This window comes from Physeter macrocephalus, chromosome 16 (genome assembly GCF_002837175.3).
Source record: "Physeter macrocephalus isolate SW-GA chromosome 16, ASM283717v5, whole genome shotgun sequence".
Lineage (NCBI taxonomy): Eukaryota > Metazoa > Chordata > Mammalia > Artiodactyla > Physeteridae > Physeter > Physeter macrocephalus.
Genome location: NC_041229.1, coordinates 15,667,762 through 15,686,501, shown reverse-complemented (window position 1 = coordinate 15,686,501; position 18,740 = coordinate 15,667,762). Strand labels below are relative to the sequence as shown.

At 39.2% G+C, this 18,740-nt stretch overlaps 1 protein-coding gene across 1 annotated transcript in view; it reads right to left on the bottom strand.

The window, feature by feature from the left end:
• Nucleotides 1-652: 652 nt before the first annotated feature.
• Nucleotides 653-18,740, bottom strand: part of BUD13 (BUD13 homolog) — a 34,233-nt gene continuing 16,145 nt past the window's right edge. Inside the window, exons 5-10 of the mRNA XM_007117160.3 lie at nt 16,463-16,767; nt 14,447-14,552; nt 13,953-14,091; nt 13,476-13,660; nt 13,156-13,237; nt 653-893 (exon numbers count right to left, since the gene is read on the bottom strand). Coding sequence (XP_007117222.1) covers nt 800-893; nt 13,156-13,237; nt 13,476-13,660; nt 13,953-14,091; nt 14,447-14,552; nt 16,463-16,767 — 911 coding nt within the window. The 3' untranslated portion in view covers nt 653-799. The remainder of the gene's footprint in view (nt 894-13,155; nt 13,238-13,475; nt 13,661-13,952; nt 14,092-14,446; nt 14,553-16,462; nt 16,768-18,740) is intronic.

The window sequence follows — 18,740 nt, the reverse complement described above, 5'->3', positions numbered from 1 at the left end:
TTAATTATGATGTAGGCAAAGCTATCAAACCCTACGGATTGTGATTTGGAGATCTTATTTAACAAATTTATCCTCACCCCAAGGTCACAAAGACATCCCCCATTTTTTCTTATTGGCTGTAGCATTTTACCTTTCATTTAGGTAAAATCACTTTGGGATTCGTCTTTGCTTTATGTGGTTTAAGGCAGGGATCCAACTTTATTTTTGTCCATATAATAAGCCAATTTTCCGAGCACCATTATCTATCTCTTCCCCACTAATTTGTGACACTACCTTTACTAGACACCATGTCTCCAAACAGCCATGTCTATTCCTAAGTCTAGTTTAGCAATAATTCTTATTTTCTAAGAGGAAGGCGCTATCACTGTGAAAGTTTTTACTCATCCTGCTTCCTAGATGAATGAAAAATCCAACTATCATCCTCCAAGATCCCTGGGGGGTTCAATATTAGCTTGTATTCTTCCCCAAAACAGAATATCCATTTAAGAAAATTATTTTAAAAAAATAAATGTGTTTATTAAAAACGGAAAACCCTAACCAAGAACAAACCCTGGAACACAGAGAAATCAACGCTTCCTCTGAAAGCCAGCAACAGGCAGTGTCGGCACACCTGAGAAGTACAGGTCCTTCAGTCCAAACATTACGTCTCAAATATTCTTCTGTAGTCAAAACTGGCATCCAACAAGTCGATGGTCTGTGTGGGCCCTGATTATGAGCACAGATGACTGTTGCAGCTGGACGTCTGTCCACCCTGTGTCCACCACCACAACCCACAGCCACCCCCACTGCCTCAGAAAAGTTACATATCCTCAACACTCCACTTGTAGGCAAGTTCCTCCACCGCCTTCTTGCTGGCAAGCCTGGCAAAGCGCTTCTGTTCAAATCCATTGGATCTGCAATCAAGAAATACTAATCAGCCAGAATCCTGAACTGAACATTTATTTTTGAAAAAAGAGTTCACAATCTAATGAGCAAAAAGGAAAGTAAAGGCAATCATGTGAAAATATTTAAGACATAAGCACCAGAATCAGAAAGATAGAATACATAATCCACCCTCTTATTAGTCCTTGTTCAGTTCTTTCTCAAACTCTTTGACAACTGTTTCAAACATTTACCACTCTCTAAAGGCCCAACTCACTCTCAACTGATGTCTATGTATTATACTTTATCCATTCATTACACAAACAATTAGTGAATTCTTATTATATACTAGGCACTGTGTCATGAAAATGAGTGTAACATAGCACCTACCCTGATAAACTCACAGACTAGTGGAGGAGATGGACATTTAAACAAATAATTAAAACAAAAAGCACAGATTATGGTAGAAATATGCATTGGGTATCATGGAAGCAGAATGGGGATCTTACTCAGCTTGGGAGGGGGATGGACAAGATTGGTCAGCAAAGGCTTCGTGAAGGGGGCCCCTACGCTAAGTCTGAAAAGAAAGAGTTAACCAGAGGGCCAGAAGGGTCAGGAGGGCATTTCAGCACAGAGCATAGCACGACCAACAACAGCAAAGGCACAAAAGTAAGAAATAGTATGGCACATGCAGGGAACCAAAGGCAAACTGGTATGGCTAGAGCCTCAAATATGAAAAGAGAGTAGCACAAGACAAAGTTAGAAACGTAGGTAGAGGGCAAATCATAATGAGCTCTGTAAGCCATAGTATAAAGCTTAGATTTCATCTAATAATTTTAGTAACTAGATGAATGCGGCTGCCATTAACCAGAACAGAACACAAGAGTAGGAGCACGCTTAGAGTAGGGAAAGCTGATGAGTTCAGTTTTGGATATGTTTGCATTTAAGATGCCTCAAGTACATATCAACAGAGAAATCCAATGCACAGCCAGATACTCCAGACTGAGGTGCAAATACAGATTTGGGAATCATGTACATACAGCTGGTAAGTGAAGGTGTACTAGACAAGATTCAGCCAAGAGAGCACATGGAGTGAGAACAGCTAAGGGTTACAGATGGAGCCCTGAGAAACATTTAAGCAGGGGGCACAGAGGAAGAGAAGTTCATAAAGGTGGCCGAGATGAAATGATAAGAGAAAATAACCAGAAGTAGGGTGTCATGGAAGTCACTACAGGGGTGAATTTCAAGGAGTGGCCCTCAACTCCCTTCTAATACCATGTACTTCGTCTTCTTATATAAACTTCTTGAAAGAGCCTTTATTCACTGTCTACTTCCTTATTTTTCATTCACTCCTTGACACATTAGAACCTGGCTTTTGTTTCACTATGCTATGGAGTTAACGCTCTCTCAAGTCATTAATGACCTTCCTTATTGCCAAACCCAGTGATTTCTCCCTCTCACCTAATCAGTCACTAGGTCCTGCCATCTTATCACTTAACCAATTCCCCACTTCCTCCTCTCTCCATTCGTACTACCACTGTCATGGTTCAGACCTCCATCATCTTTAGCCTAATCTACTGCAACAACCTTGTATCTTGTCTCTCTACTTCCAAATTTGTGCCTTGCAAATGCTTCGTACGACTGCTACAATGTGTCACCTATCTAGAATGTAGAGCTACTGTTAATCCACCAGTGGCTCCCCTCTGCCTCTAAGGTGAACGCCAAGCTCCTCAGAAATGTTTCCAAGTCCTTCAGTGACCAGGCCCCTGCTTACCTTTCCAGCCCATCTCATACAACTCCATTTCACACTAACTGCTATCCAACATCAAACTGCTTATAACAGGCCCCCAACCCCACCAAACACTAGGATGTTCCATATCCTTATGATCTTGCAATACAGGATGCTCTTCCTTAAATATCCTTCCTTTCCTTCTTATCTTGGTTAATGACTGACATCCCTTAAGACTTAGCTCATGTATCACCTCCTCTAGGAAGCATGCATTCCCTGACCACAGTCTCCCAAGGCTGAATCTAACTACTCTTCCTTTGTGCTCCCAAGGCACCTTGAAAATCCTCTATAGTAATACTTAGCAAGTAGCATTGAAATTATTTACTTGTCTGTCTTCTCCTCTAGATAGAAAGTGAGTTGCTGTGCTCAAGGACCGTCTCTCACTAATTGTGAGACCCTGGCACCTAGTACATAGCTGCTTAAAATTATAATACGTATGCTAAGTGCTACTGAACTGCTTGGGATGACAGGCTTCCCTCTTTCCTAAGGCCTTCCCTAAGGGATCAGTTAGGTGAGTAGTGAAAGGGTGAGGAAGAAGGGAAGCTTATTATGAATGGCACCATCTCCAACCTTAGAAGCATGCATGGTGTTCTACAGCACAAGGAAACCACTGCTTCTTGTCTTGGGGAATAAGTACCTAAGAGAATCAACACTAATATGATCAAACAGACAAAAAGGTCCTATGAAAAACAAACCAAACCCTAAATAGAATCAAAAAAACAAACTGCAAGAGAACACACAGTGGAAAGAGATTTAGACCAAAGAATCAGATGCCCAAGGTCTAATTCCAGCTTTATCAGGTGAGCTGAAAGACTCTTAAGTTGTTAAATTTATTGGGGCCTCCGTTTCTCTTTTAAATAATGTAAGTTAGTTTAATTGACCTTATGGGTTTTTCTAACTGTAACATACTACAGATCTGTTTTAGAAATATTCACTTGCCAAAAACAGACAAAAGCAGAAAAGGCAATGAAAGAATAAATAATCAGAAAGAAAGCAAGGATGAGAAAGGGAACTAAAAGGAAAAATCTAGGAGAAAATAAGAATGAGAAGTGTAGGAAAACTACTGGGAGAGATGGAGACAAACTATACCAGTTAAAAACCAGGTCAGGGAGAGTTCTGTTTGGGGTCCAGAAATTTGAAAAAAAATAGAAAAAAGAAAAAAAGAATGAACTCAGTGTAGCGGGAGTATCTTTAGGGTTGTGGCTATAAAAAGATCTACTTCTGGCTATACAGCAAATTAGTATTCTGAAAAATCCCCCTGTTACCAAAAAGCCGATATAGAGTGTGCTGCAAACAAAAGCAGGAAAGGAGCCTGAAACCACAGCCACCCTGAGGATACCTGCCAATATCAGGAACTAGACCTCTGGATTTAGATGGCAGCTTAAAGGACAGAAGATAATGCCTTAGGCCCATATAAAGCAGAGTGGTAGATTCCAGTCACGGCAGAGAACTCGTGCAAACTAACCTACACTCAGAAAACAATTACAAAGTCTGGACAAAATATAAAGATACAAGTATCTGAAAGTATTTGAAGGCATGAGAGAGTGACCAAAAGCAGACAAAATTTGGGTGGGAGTCTAGGTGTGAGAAGAGATTTGTGAGGCTTTCTGCCAGAGGGCACTTCCCAAACTGCACAGCTCATGGAGGCACAGGCTTACTGGCTTGAGGTGTCAGTGCAGAGTGAGCAGAGCAGCTGGAAAATCAGGGAAGAAATACTGAAAGGGAGGGAGCTTCAAAAGGGATGAACCCCAAAATCTACATACAAACTGCACCCAAATCTTTGGCTAACTGCTAAACTGTGCTTGCACAGGGGAAACCCCCTTGGACCCCATGAAAAAGCAGCAGCTAGAAACTGAAAGAACTGAGCAGAAATTTTAGCTGCTGCCCACTGCAAAGGAGTTAGAGTTTGGAGTTAAAATACAGCCAAGTTAACAGTCTGCTGGAATAAAAATCAACACACTTCAAGGACTTCCCTGGTGGCGCAGTGGTTAAGAATCTGCCTGCCAACGCAGGGGACACAGGTTTCGAGCCCTGGTCCGGGAAGATCCCACATGCCATGGAGCAACTGAGCCCACGTGCCACAACTACTGAGCCTGAGCTCTAGAGCCCACAAGCCACAAGTACTGAGCCCGCGCGCCCAGAGCCCGTGCTCCGCAATGAGAGAAGCCATCGCAATGAGAAGCCCGCACACCACAACGAAGAGTAGGCCCACTCACCGCAGCTAGAGAAAGCCCATGCGAGGCAACGAAGACCCACCGCAGCCCCCCAAAAATTAAATAAATAATTAAAATAAATTAATTAATTAATAAAATAAATTAAAAATAAGATGGTTACACCATCTTATTAAAAAAAATCAACACACTTCAAAGGAATATAAGAGAATTCAAAGTCTCTGCAATGTACCATTCATAATGTCCAGTATAACATTTTTAAGTGACCAGACATGTAAAGAAACAGTAAAATGTGATGAAACTCAAGAAAAAACTATGAATAGAAACCAATCCTGAGATAACCCAAATGTTGCAATGAGCAGACAGGACTTCAAAGCACCAATTATAACTATTCTCAAGAAAAAAAAAAAAGACTCATAATGAATGAATAGGTAGGAAATCTCAGCAGAGAAATATGTCAAATGGAAATTCTAGAGTTGAAAAATATAATAAACTAACTGAGGGACTTCCTTGGTGGCACAGTGGTTATATTATAAAAATATAATAAACTAGCTGAGGGACTTCACTGATGGCACAGTGGCGCCTGCCAATGCAGGGGACACGGGTTCGAGCCCTGGTCCGGGAGGATACCACGTGCCACAGAGCAACCAAGCCCATGTGCCACAACTACTGAGCCTGAGCTCTAGAGCCCACAAGCCACAAGTACTGAGCCCGCGCGCCCAGAGCCCGTGCTCCGCAATGAGAGAAGCCATCGCAATGAGAAGCCCGCACACCACAACGAAGAGTAGGCCCACTCACCGCAGCTAGAGAAAGCCCATGCGAGGCAACGAAGACCCACCGCAGCCCCCCAAAAATTAAATAAATAATTAAAATAAATTAATTAATTAATAAAATAAATTAAAAATAAGATGGTTACACCATCTTATTAAAAAAAATCAACACACTTCAAAGGAATATAAGAGAATTCAAAGTCTCTGCAATGTACCATTCATAATGTCCAGTATAACATTTTTAAGTGACCAGACATGTAAAGAAACAGTAAAATGTGATGAAACTCAAGAAAAAACTATGAATAGAAACCAATCCTGAGATAACCCAAATGTTGCAATGAGCAGACAGGACTTCAAAGCACCAATTATAACTATTCTCAAGAAAAAAAAAAAAGACTCATAATGAATGAATAGGTAGGAAATCTCAGCAGAGAAATATGTCAAATGGAAATTCTAGAGTTGAAAAATATAATAAACTAACTGAGGGACTTCCTTGGTGGCACAGTGGTTATATTATAAAAATATAATAAACTAGCTGAGGGACTTCACTGATGGCACAGTGGCGCCTGCCAATGCAGGGGACACGGGTTCGAGCCCTGGTCCGGGAGGATACCACGTGCCACAGAGCAACCAAGCCCATGTGCCACAACTACTGAGCTTGCACTCTAGAACCCGTGAGCCACAACTACTGAGCCCACGTGCCACAACTACTGAAGCCCACATGCCTAGAGCCCATGTTCCGCTACAAGAGAAGCCACCGCAATGAGAAGCCCATGCACTGCAATAAAGAGTAGCCCCTGCTCGCCACAACTAGAGAAAGCCCACGTGCAGCAACAAAGACCCGACGCAGCTAAAAATAACTAATAAATAAATTTAAACTAGCTGAAACACAAAATTCAGTGTATGAGCCTAATAGGCTAGAGATGGCAGAAGAGTCAACGAACTTGAAATCAGATTAAAAGAAATTATCCCACCTTAAGAACAGAGAGAAAAATAATGATAGAAAAATGAACAGGACTTCAGAGATCTGTGGGATAATATCAAGTAGTGGAAATAGTGTAATTGGAGAAGGAAAAGTGGTTTAAAAAAAAAGAAGAATTGAACAAAAAATAGCCAAATACCTCCCAAATGTGAAAAACATGAACTCATAAATACAAAAAGCTCAACAAACTCAAAAAAGGATAAATACAAAGAAAACCACACCTAGGTACATCATAGTCAAACTGCTGAAAACCAAAGACCAGAAGGAAATCTCAAAAGCTGCCAGAGAATATATTATAATGTGTATATGCTGGGGTTAGGGGGTGAGACAATGAAACAAAATGAAATCTGAGGGTTGACTTCTAATTGGAAACAATGGAGGCCAGAAAGTGATGAAAAAAAGTCTTTAAAGGGCTGACAGAGCTGTCATAGAAGTCTGGTACTGTCAATCCTGAGTTGTCTGTGTTGGTTTGAAACCTCAGGAGTTCCCTGGGTAAAATCTGAAATTGGCCCCCATACACGGAGGACAACGAGAGACCAAAGAAAGAGGCAGATCACTCCAGATTGGCAGGTGGCAGGTTTAATAAGCAAGGGAACTTACATACAAGGTTTGTCTTGGGCGCAGGACAAGTGGTTCTCCACACCTGCCTGCCAGAACCTTAAAAGTTTATAGAGGCCTTATATATAAGGGTTCAGTCACATATTCAGTACAGATGGTCCCAACAACACCCTACTCTCTCAAGGCTATGTCCTTGAAATGGCTGCCAGTATGGGAAGAGTAGGCAGGATGTACATTCCAAGGACAGGGGAGAGCTAAGGGCCTCCAGTTGCCTGGGTCCAGCTCATAGGTCAACCAGTGGTCACATCCCCTCGATAACCTCCCCCAACACTATGCCAGTGAAACAATCCTTCAAAAATGAAGGTGAGAAAAAATTCTCTAATTTAATTAATAGAACTGTGCCAATGCCAATTCCTGGCTTTGATAATGTACTATGGTTATATAAGATATTATCATTGGGGGAAGTTGGGTGAATGGTACAGTAATACACTGTACTATTTTTTCAAGTTCTTGTGAGCCTAACATTACTTCAAAATTAAAGCTGTTAAGAAACAAAGGTGAAATAAAGACATTTTCATATCAACAAAAACTGAATTTTTTGCCAATAGACCTGCACTGAAGGAATATTAAAATTTCCTAATTTCTTTAGGAAAGAAGGAAGAATACCAGAAATTGTAACTATGTGAGTAAGTATTAACAACTATATTTTTTTTCTTTTGTTTTCTTAGTTTCTTAAAAAAATATATAACTGCAAAGTAAAAATTTTAACACTGTATTGTGGGATCTATACCATTTTTTATGTAATATGTATAAATAGCACTAAAAACAGAGGTTAAGTAGAACTGTAGTGTTGCAAGGGTCTTATATTTTATGTGAAATTGTACAATTATAACTCTCAGTAGACCGTGATAAATTAAAGATACGTACTGTGATCCTTATAACAAACACTGAAAAAAAAAAAATTGCAGAGAGGTGTAACTAAAAAGAAAACAGAGCAATTAAAATTCACTACTGGGCTTCCCTGGTGGCGCAGTGGTTGAGAGCCCGCTTGCCGATGCAGGGGACATGGGTTCGTGCCCCGGTCCAGGAAGATCCCACATGCCGCGGAGTGGCTGGGCCCGTGAGCCATGGCCGCTGAGCCTGCGCGTCGAAGCCTGTGCTCCGCAACGGGAGAGGCCACAGCAGTGAGAGGCCCGCGTACCGCAAAAAAAAAAAAAAAATTCACTACAAAATTCACACACCTAAAATCCAAAACACTGACAATACCAAATGCTGGCAAGGATATGGAGCAACAGAAATCCTCACTCTTTGCAGTAATGTAAAATGATACAGCCTCTTTAGAAGACAACTGGCAGTTTCTTATAAAATTAAACATAATCTCAACAATACAATATAGCAATCATTGAGTATTTACCCAAGTAAACTGAAAACTATATCCACATAAAAACCCATACACAAATGTTTATTGCAGTTTTATTCACAACTGCTAAAAACTGGGAGCAACCAAGATGTCCTTCAACTGGGGAATAAACAGACCGTGGTATACCCATCCAATGCAATACTACTCAGTGATAAACAAGGAATTCAGTACTGATTCATGCAAGAACATGGATGAATCTTAAAATGCATTTTGCTAAGTGCAAAAGGTCAGACTCAAAAGGTTACACATTGTATGATTCCATTCATGTAACACTCTGGAAAAGACAAAATTATAGGGACAGAAAACAACAGCAGTAATTACAAGGGGTTGGTGGAGGAGGTATAAATGACTAAAAGGAGATTTACACAGGAAATTTTAGAATGATGGAACTATTCCATACAGTACTAGGGTGGTGAATGAATGACTCTACTCATTTGTTAAATCCCATAGAACTATACACCATAATGAGTAAACCCTAATATAAGTAAACTATAAAAGAAAAAAATTACCCAGGATGTTTGGGGGGTGGGTATGGGGGCTGACTCTTTAAGTTATGTTGGAAAACGGTATTTTGATTAGAAATTATAAGGGTAAGAACAAAATGAACTGCACATAAATGCTACACTCTAGATGGTAAATTAGTTTCTCATTCCTCAATTTCTCAATTTTGAAACTGTTTTATATGTGTCCTGGGATGAGCAAAATGGATGGTGGATGGTGGGTACCAGGTTTCTCAATGTTGGGGAGGTAAGCAAAAAGGAAAGGTAATACTTGGTTAGAGTCAGTTACATCAACATGAACTCATATTTATATATATATGTAAATATATGTGTATATATAACATATTTGCAGGTGGATAGACACAGAAACAATTATAGATATGTGTGTATATACAGACTACTATACACGCATTAACTAGCTCTGTCTGCTGAGAGGGTCTAGAAACAATGACACCTCAGTAACAACAAGCACTCTAGCAGTCGGATCTTGGTTTCTAAATATCTTTCTCCATTAAAAGCAGCCAGGATTTCTTAGAGAAATGGCTATTTTAGGGCTGGGACAGAGAAAATACAATATGAGCCTGAAGCACCTTAGAGTAAAAGAAAGTCAAAGAATGCTCAAAAAATAAAAGGATGGGCATATAAAAGGGACACCTGAGAGAACTCCCAGTGGCCAAAGAACAGAACAATTTAAGCAACAAAATAAATAACATACTATTAGATTACTATACAAAGTATAAAGTAAACACGAGTCCATACTGATATAAACAAATGATTGAGCAAATAAATGGGGAGATGAAACAGATCTTCCTTACAGAAAGAGTCTAAATAATATATGTAGATATCCTGTAGGTCTCCTTTTGAGTGTAAGCTGAACTCAGTCAACTCACTTCCAGAGAAGAGAGTATGAAAGAAGAAAAACAGTAATTTTAAAGCAGAGAAACCCGGCAAACACTCACTACCTTAACCCAGTGATCCAGGTTAACATTACTAGTGATGTCATGTGGATATCATGTAACCCCTAAAATGATGTGATGAGAAGGACACTCCACCACTGTGGAATTCTTTCCAAAAACCCATAACCTCAGGCTAATCATGAGAAAAACATCAAACAAACTCAATTTTGAGGAACATTCAACAAAAATACCTGACCATACCCCCCCCAAAAGTGTTAAGGTTACAAAGAACAAAGAAAGACTGAGAAACTGACACAGATCAGAAGAGACTGAGGAGACATGACAAGTACAATGTGGTATCCTGAATTGCATCCCTGAACAGAAAAAGAACATTAATAGAAAACTGGTGAAAACCAAATAAAATCTGGTGCATTAATAACATACTAATGTTGGTTTCTTAGATTTGATTAATGTACCATGATAATGAATGGTAACAAAACTGGATAAGGAGTTTACAAGAATTCTTTATACTATCTCTGCAAATTTTCTATAAATCTAAAATTATTCCAAAACCAAAAGTTTACTTAAAAAAAGAATACAAAAAATTTTTTTCAAAACACTACCCCAAGCAACTGCAAAATACACATTATCTTCAAGTGCAAATGGGCTATTCACCAAGGTAAACCATATACTGGGCCATAAAACATGCTTAATAAATTTCAAAAGATCTAAATATTACGTAGTGTATTCTCTGACCTCAATGGAATTAAATTGGAAATCTGTAACAATGAGATACCTAGAAAAGTCTACATGTTTGGAATTCTAAAATACACTCATAAGTAAATCATGGATCAAAGAATGAACCAAAAGGAAAATCAGAAAATATTTTGAACAAAATCCAACATACATTCTTGAAAAAAGACATTCCTTAGCAAACTAGGAATAGAAATTTCTCAACTCAATAAAGGAAATCTACAAAAAAATTCTATAGTTTACAAGATATTTCATGGTGAAAAGGCTGAATGTTTTCCTCCTAAGGTTAGCAACAAGGTAAAATATGTCCGCTCTTACTGCTTCTACTCAACATTTGCACTGGAAGTTGTAGCTAGCGCAATAAGGCAAGAAAAAGAAACAAAAGGCATCTGGATTAGAAAGGAAGAAGTAACACTGTTTATATTCACAGAGGACATGATCCTCTAGGTTCAAAATCTGACGGATCCTACAAAAAAAGCCATTGTACGAAGTGACTGTTACAAAGTGACCTTTACTTCAAGTGGCTGATAATAATTGTTGCCAATGATAAAATAGGAGCTTTCAAGCATAAATTAGAATTTTGAAAAACTTGTACCCACTACCATGAACTCCTTTAGCTTCTAGTTATTTAAAGATTTTTGTGATGAGATCAAAGTTAATATTAATATGTATATATCATTATCTGATATTGTATATGAAGTATGTCAACATTTGGAAGGTCTGAAAAACTCAGCAAACCAATGAACAGTACATGATGTTATAAAATCATGCATGATGGGGCTTCCCTGGTGGCGCAGTGGTTAGGGATCTCCCTGCCGATGCAGGGGACACGGGTCTGAGCCCTGGTCCGGGAACATCCCACATGCCGCAGAGCATCTAAGTCCGTGTGCCACAACTACTGAAGCCCACGCACCTAGAGCCCGTGCTCCGCAACGAGAAGCCACCGCAATGAGAAGCCCGCGCACCACAACAAAGAGTAGCCCCCGCTCGCTGCAACTAGAGAAAGCCCATGCAACGAAGACCCAACACAGCCAAAAATAAATAAAATTAAAAATTTTTTTAAATAAATAAATAAATAAAAATAAAATAAAATCATGCATGAGTAAAAGATCCATCCAAAATAGGGAAAAGACCAATGGATTTTAATCTAACAGTATGAAAAGCTTTTTGGTATGGTTTCTGATTCCATATTACAAATAACCTTTAAGAAACTACCACTTATTGAGTTTTTGTGTAGTATTTAAAAAAATCTAATACACCTTCCTTTTCTAACTACCTATGCATAAGGTTGAATTTTCTTCCTATATTTCAGCTAAACATACTGCAACAGACTAAATCCTGATGTCTTCTTGTACACAGTGCTATATTTAAAATGGATAACCAACAAGGGCCTACTGTATAGCACAGGGAACCCTGCTCAATATTCTGTAACAACCTAATTGGGAAAAGAATTGGAAAAAGAATAGATACATGTATATTTATAATTGAATCACTTTGTTGTACACCTGAAACACAACATTGTTAATCAACTATATACCAATATAAAATAAAAAGTTAAAAAATAAAAATAAAATAAAATACAAAAAAAAAAGTCCTGATGTTTTCTATCAGCCCAGACATTAATGACATATGCAAGAATGTAAATCAAAGCTATCCTGAATCTCACTTTTTTTTGTTTGAAAAATATAGTTATTTCACTTCAAAAACAGGGTAACTACGTTAACGTAATGGCTTTTTTTAAAGAATTAATACTTTTTAAACTTCTTAGTTTAATTTCTAATATGGTAAATATTAACAGCTATAACCCACATAAACAAAACTTTTTAGAGTCCTCAATAATTATTAAAAGTGTAAAAGGGTCTTGAGATGACAAATTTTGAGAGTCACTGTGCTAGATGATAGAACAATGTCCTTTAACAGGCAGGAGATGGGATCTAACATGAAGTAGAGGGACTGACTTTGGATAGGAGCATATATAGTTCATCCATGATAGCAGAAAGGAAGTTAGTGCATGTGGGTACAGATATGGGTAGGTGGAAAGACAAGGTGGTAGGGGCAGTGCAACATTACAAGTAACTCACTCCTAAGGCAGTGAAGAAAAGATTCAAGGGCTACATTTTAAAGATACAACATACAAAAGGCTTCAGACTAGCACCTATCATTCATCCCCCCCCAAACCTTAGAAAATATCATTAGAAGTGATCAGTGTCAAAAACAAAGGGTATCCTAGCTGGACCACCTGAGTTATTTGCCCAGAGCTTTGAAAGGAAAAAAGGAAGGAGTATTCTAAGCATGGGAAATGAGATTTGAGAAATAGAAGCAACCAAATTGCATATTATTAACCTTGTGATTAGAGCAGAAAATGAGGCAGAGTGTAGAATGATTTGAGAACAGTCAGGGAAGGTTCAGGTTAGATGGAAGAGAAAACAAAACTGTAGGAAATATTCAGGTTTACCTGTCTACTCCATCCCAGCGATATCCAGGCCAGATATTGAACCTGTTGGGAGGAGGTGCTGGGCCACTGTACCGAGGTCTCACTAATGACAGGAGAGGGAGAAAAGTTAGTTACCTACGTAATTCAAATCAGAGCTGGATGGCAGTGGGAAAAAATATTTTTGTACAGAAGTCTCTTGAGTTAAATCTAAATTCCCCAATACAAGAAATCTGAAATTGTATGGGAAAGCCTTCTTTGCACATAGCTATGTATCATCACCCTATTGATTTTCTCTCTTCACGTAAGTCACCTCATTCTCTGAAGATTCCCAGAAGGCTCACCTTTCTTATTCTTGTCCTCCTTGGCCTTATTCTTCTTGATAAAGTTGGCCATGGGGTCCCCCTCTCTTTCTTTTTCTCTCAGCATCCGGTCTAGATCTTCATCATCAATATAGCGGGCCAGAGGCTTTTGCATTTCCTTCATTGCATCCTCCACATTTTGTTGCTGCTGCCGGCTCTGTGCAAGCCTGGACGAAAAGAACCAGGAGTGTCTGATATCCTGTTTAACATTTCCACTCTTACACTGAGATGTACTGCTACACTTGGAGAACCTCCTCTTTCCAGCAGCCTAGGCCAAATACTGAAAAAGGTAAAATTCTTAGAATACCAATTGCAAGTGTGGAATATATCAGTATCTTAGGAAGGAGACTGAGCACACTGAATTTCCCATTCCTGAAAACAGCTTTGAAGGCAGAAGAATAGAGAAATGACTTCCTCCGGTCACTGCAGTCTTGTTTTTCCTTTCAGTGGTTCTCTTACCCTTTTCCCCACTGAGCATACAGCTCATCTCTCTCCGAGTCCTTCTCCGCTTTTCTCCTCTGCTCTAAACGTTCCAGTTTCAAATTCCTCTTACGACCAGACTTATCTCGAAATACGGTTTCAGCATACTGGAATTCAGCTGCAAAGGAAAATTATACTTTTAAAGATAAACACCAGGTATCAAAATCAGAAATAATATTCTAACAGCTGAAATCAACCACTTGGGGTTCTGATGCTGAGTTAGAACTTTCACAGCCAGACTACTAGTAGTCCCTACTAACATCTAAGTGCATATTGGTAATGATCCTGAAAATTAACATTTTTCAAGAAGGAAAATAACCACTTGGACCCAATGCGAAGTTAAAATAATGCACAAAACCAGAGCTGAAATCTGACAACAATTAAAACTTTTAAATATCAGGTATAATAAGCTACATTTAAAAAAATAAAAGCTACAATAGCCTCAACTGGTCTCTGCACTTTCACATTTTTACCTTCAAATGCCATGGTCTCTTGGTCCCGTCTCTTGAACTCCTGCAGCTCTCGCTGTATGTCAGTTAACACCAACCCAGTTTTAGCCCCAGAATACATGTGTGCAGCCTATGCAATGGAAAAGGGAGCATCCGACATTAATAAGACAATGCAGCAATAGACTCCATGGGTATACACAGTTAGGTGTATTTTTGTCTGACAATCAGCAATAACCAAACCAAAAACTCTAGCTTTATATTCTTATTATCAACCACAGGATTCACCAAATAGAAAAGAAGAAATAAAACTGAATTTCATGGAAACTTAACAGTACTATCAAGTTTAAGAGTAAACAGAAACACCAACCAACGATATGCTAAAGGGAAGGCTAAGCATCTGTATTTCTGACTTTTCAGCATATAAACTGCACACATGAAGACTCTCAGGTCACCTGATCAGAAATCGCTATCAAGCTCTAAGCCCTCTAGTAGAGATCAACACTGATAAAATATTTCATTTAAATCACAAAGTCAAGCAAACCTAAGATCCTGAAATTGTGGCTATATTTCAGGATACTGACAAGATATAACCAAATCGAAACTTCTTACTAAATTCCACTCTGTATCAAGATAACAAACCAACCCACAATCAATGTATATACATACATCCCAATACCCTTAAACAATGTGCTAAACTAAATTTGATTAATAGTAAATTGCCCATGGACTAAGCAGGTACATAAAAATGTCAAGGAGTCCAGCTGAAACACAGACCTCACTCTGTTCCCCAAAAGAGAAAAACCCTACTTCCTGGGCTAGGGACAGGCTGGTCTACCCTACCAGGACCACATGGGCTACAGAGAAACTTACCTGAAAAGTCTGTGTTAGAGGAAACATGCACACCACAGGCTCTATCATTCTCTTTCTTAACCAACTCACTGGAATATCACCTTTTTTAAAAAAAAATTTATTTATTTATTTATTTTTGGCTGTGTTGGGTCTTTGTTGCTGCGCGCAGGCTTTCTCTAATTGCGGCAAGTGGGGGCTACTCTTCATTGCGGTGCCCAGGCTTCTCATTGCAGTGGCTTCTCTTGTTGTGGAGCATGGGCTCTAGGCACACGGGCTTCAGTAGTTGCAGCACGTGGGCTCAGGAGTTGTGGCACACGGGATTAGTTGCTCCGCAGCATGTGGGATCTTCCTGGACCAGGGCTTGAACCCGTGTCCCCTGCATTGGCAGGCGGATTCTTAACCACTGCACCACCAGGGAAGCTCTGGAATAGCACTTCTTTACTAGTACTGGTGTTCTTTACAACACAATTACTCAGGGTTCATGCGGATTTGTTTTGCTAATTCAGGCTTCATCATAGATTTAAAATAATACAGAACACTTACTTCCCAGGCGATATGATTTCTAAAAGTCGTTTTATATTTTAAGTGCCTCTTTTTTAAGCTCTGGAGACCTACAGTCCAATTTATAATAGTTAACTGCTTACACTAAATGCTTACTTTGTCCCAGGCACTGTGCTAAGAGCTTTACTTACTGACTCATTTAATTCCCACAAGAACCTTATGAAGCATGTACTACTATTATCCATATTTTGAAGATGAAGAAGCTGAGGCTTAAAGATATTATGTATCTTGCTCAAATCTCACAGATAGTACATATAAGAAGTACGATCCCAATACATGATCTGTTTGACACAAGGTTCATGCTCCTAACTCCACTCTGTAAACTACGTTCTCAGTTTATTTGTAAGAAAATAGGAAGTTTCTGTGGACCTATTAAAATGAGATTTATGGAACTGAGAGGATATGAAGGCAGAAGCTATTCAGGGAATCTGCTACTTGCAAGTTCACCTGGGCTGGATTAGGCAGTCCTGACTTCCGAGAGAAGAAAAGAGCCCTAGAGGTCCTGTGAGCTAGATTTACTATGCTACTAAGAGTTACCTCTTCCTGCTTTGGCTTGGATCTCTGGGACTTGTACAGAGCTAGAAGACAGGAGTTACTCTAAGACAAGATATGGCTCCTAAAAATTCTTACCTTCTTTCCCAGAGGCTGACTCCTTCGAGGTGGAGACAGGTCGGAATCAGATGATTTGGCCCCCTGTTTCCTCCTTGGTGGAGAGAGGTCAGAATCAGAGTTCCAGTGCCTAGGCCTATTCCGTGGAGGTGACAGATCTGAATCAGAATCCCGGGGCCCTGAACTTTGTTTATGCCGTGGAGGAGAAAGATCTGAGTCAGAGGCTTTCTTACTGTCACTTGGGTAGGAAGAAGAGTCCAACATGTGACTGTGATGTCTCCTGGGTGAAGAGCTTGTATGATACTTCCTATGGCTGGGGGAAGAGGCTGGAAATTAAACATTAAAGTCTTTAATCCTCTTGGCAAAATCTAAAAAAAGAATTTGTCAGGCTAATGTTCAATATTCATTTAGTCCTCTTGTGAGGAACTATCACTAACCTAAATACAATTACGAATGACATGGGAGAAGAGCAAAGTGAAAGACAACTTTTAAAACCAATAGGCAGGATGTGGGGTTCTATTCCCAAGTTACTAGTGACTGACTAGCATGTGAGAGCTCAACATACTCATCTGTACCATATGTGTGTGTGTGTATATATATATATATATATATATACACATATATACATAGTAGGTTATTAATCTGTTTTGAGTTTATTTTTCTGTATGGTGTTAGGGAGTGTTCTAATTTCTTTCTTTTATGTGTAGCTGTCCAGTTTTCCCAGCACCACTTATCGAAGACTGTCTTTTTCTCCACTGTGTATCCTCGCCTCCTTTGTCATAGATTAGCTGACCACAGGTGCGTGAGTTTATCTCTGGGCTTTCTATCCTGTTCCATTGATCTATATTTCTGTTTTTGTGCCAGCACCATATTGTCTTGATTACTGTAGCTTTGTAGTATAGTCTGAAGTCAGGGAGTCTGATTCCTCCAGCTCCGTTTTTTTCCCTCAAGATTGCTTTGGCTATTCAGGGTCTTTTGTGTCTCCATACAAATTTTAAGATTTTTTGTTCTAGTTCTGTAAAAACTGCCATTGGTAATTTGATAGGGAATGCACTGAATCTGTAGATTGCTTTGGGTAGTACAGTCATTTTCACAATATTGATTCTACCAATCCAAGAACATGGTATATCTCTCCATCTGTTTGTGTCACCTTTGATTTCTTTCATTAGTGTCTTACAGTTTTCTGAGTACAGGTCTTTGACCTACTTAGGTTGGTTTATCCCTAGGTATTTTATTTTTTGTTGTTGCAATGGTGAATGGGATTGTATCCTTAATTTCTCTTTCTGATCTTTCGTTGCTAGTGTATAGGAATGCAAGAGATTTCTGTGCATTAATTTTGTATCCTGCAACTTTACCAAGTTCATTGATTAGCTCTAGTAGTTTTCTGGTGGCATGTTTAGGATTCTCTCTGTAGAGTATCAAGTCATCTGCAAACAGTGACAGTTTTACCTCTTCTTTTCCAATTTGAATTCCTTTTATTTCTTTTTCTTCTCTGATTGCCGTGGCTAGGACTTCCAAAACTATGTTGAATGATAGCAGCAAGAGTGGACATCCTTGTCTTCTTCCTGATCTTAGAGGAAATGCTTTCAGTTTTTCACCATTGAGAATGATGCTTGCTGTAGGTCTGTCCTATATGGCCTTTATTATGTTGAGGTAGGTTCCCTCTATGCCCACTTTCTGGAGAGTTTTTATCATAAATGGGTGTGGAATTTTGTCGAAAGCTTTTCCTTCATCTATTGAGATGATCATATGGTTTTTCTCCTTCAATTTGTTAATATGCTGCATCACATTGATTGATTTGCGTAAATTGAAGAATCTTGCATCCCTGGTATAAATCCCACTTGATCGTGGTGTATGATCCTTTTAATGTGCTGCTGGATTCTGTCTGCTAGTATTCTGTTGAGGATTTTTCCATCTATGTTCATCAGGGATATTGGCCTGTAGTTTGCTTTCTTTTGACATCTTTGTCTGGTTTTGGTATCAGGGTGATGGTGGCCTCGTAGCATGAGTTTGGGAGTGTTCCTTCCTCTGCAATTTTTTGGAAGAGTTTGAGAAGGATGGGTGTTAGCTCTTCTCTAAATGTTTGATAGAATTCACCTGTGAAGCCACCTGGTCCTGGACTTTTGTTTGTTGGAAGATTTTTAATCACAGTTTCAATTTCATTACTTGTGATTGGTCTGTTCATATTTTCTATTTCTTCCTGGTTCAGTATTGGAAGGTTATATACCTTTCCAAGAATTTGTCCACCTCTTCCAGGTTGTCCATTTTATTGGCAGAGAGTTGCTTGTAGTAGTCTCTT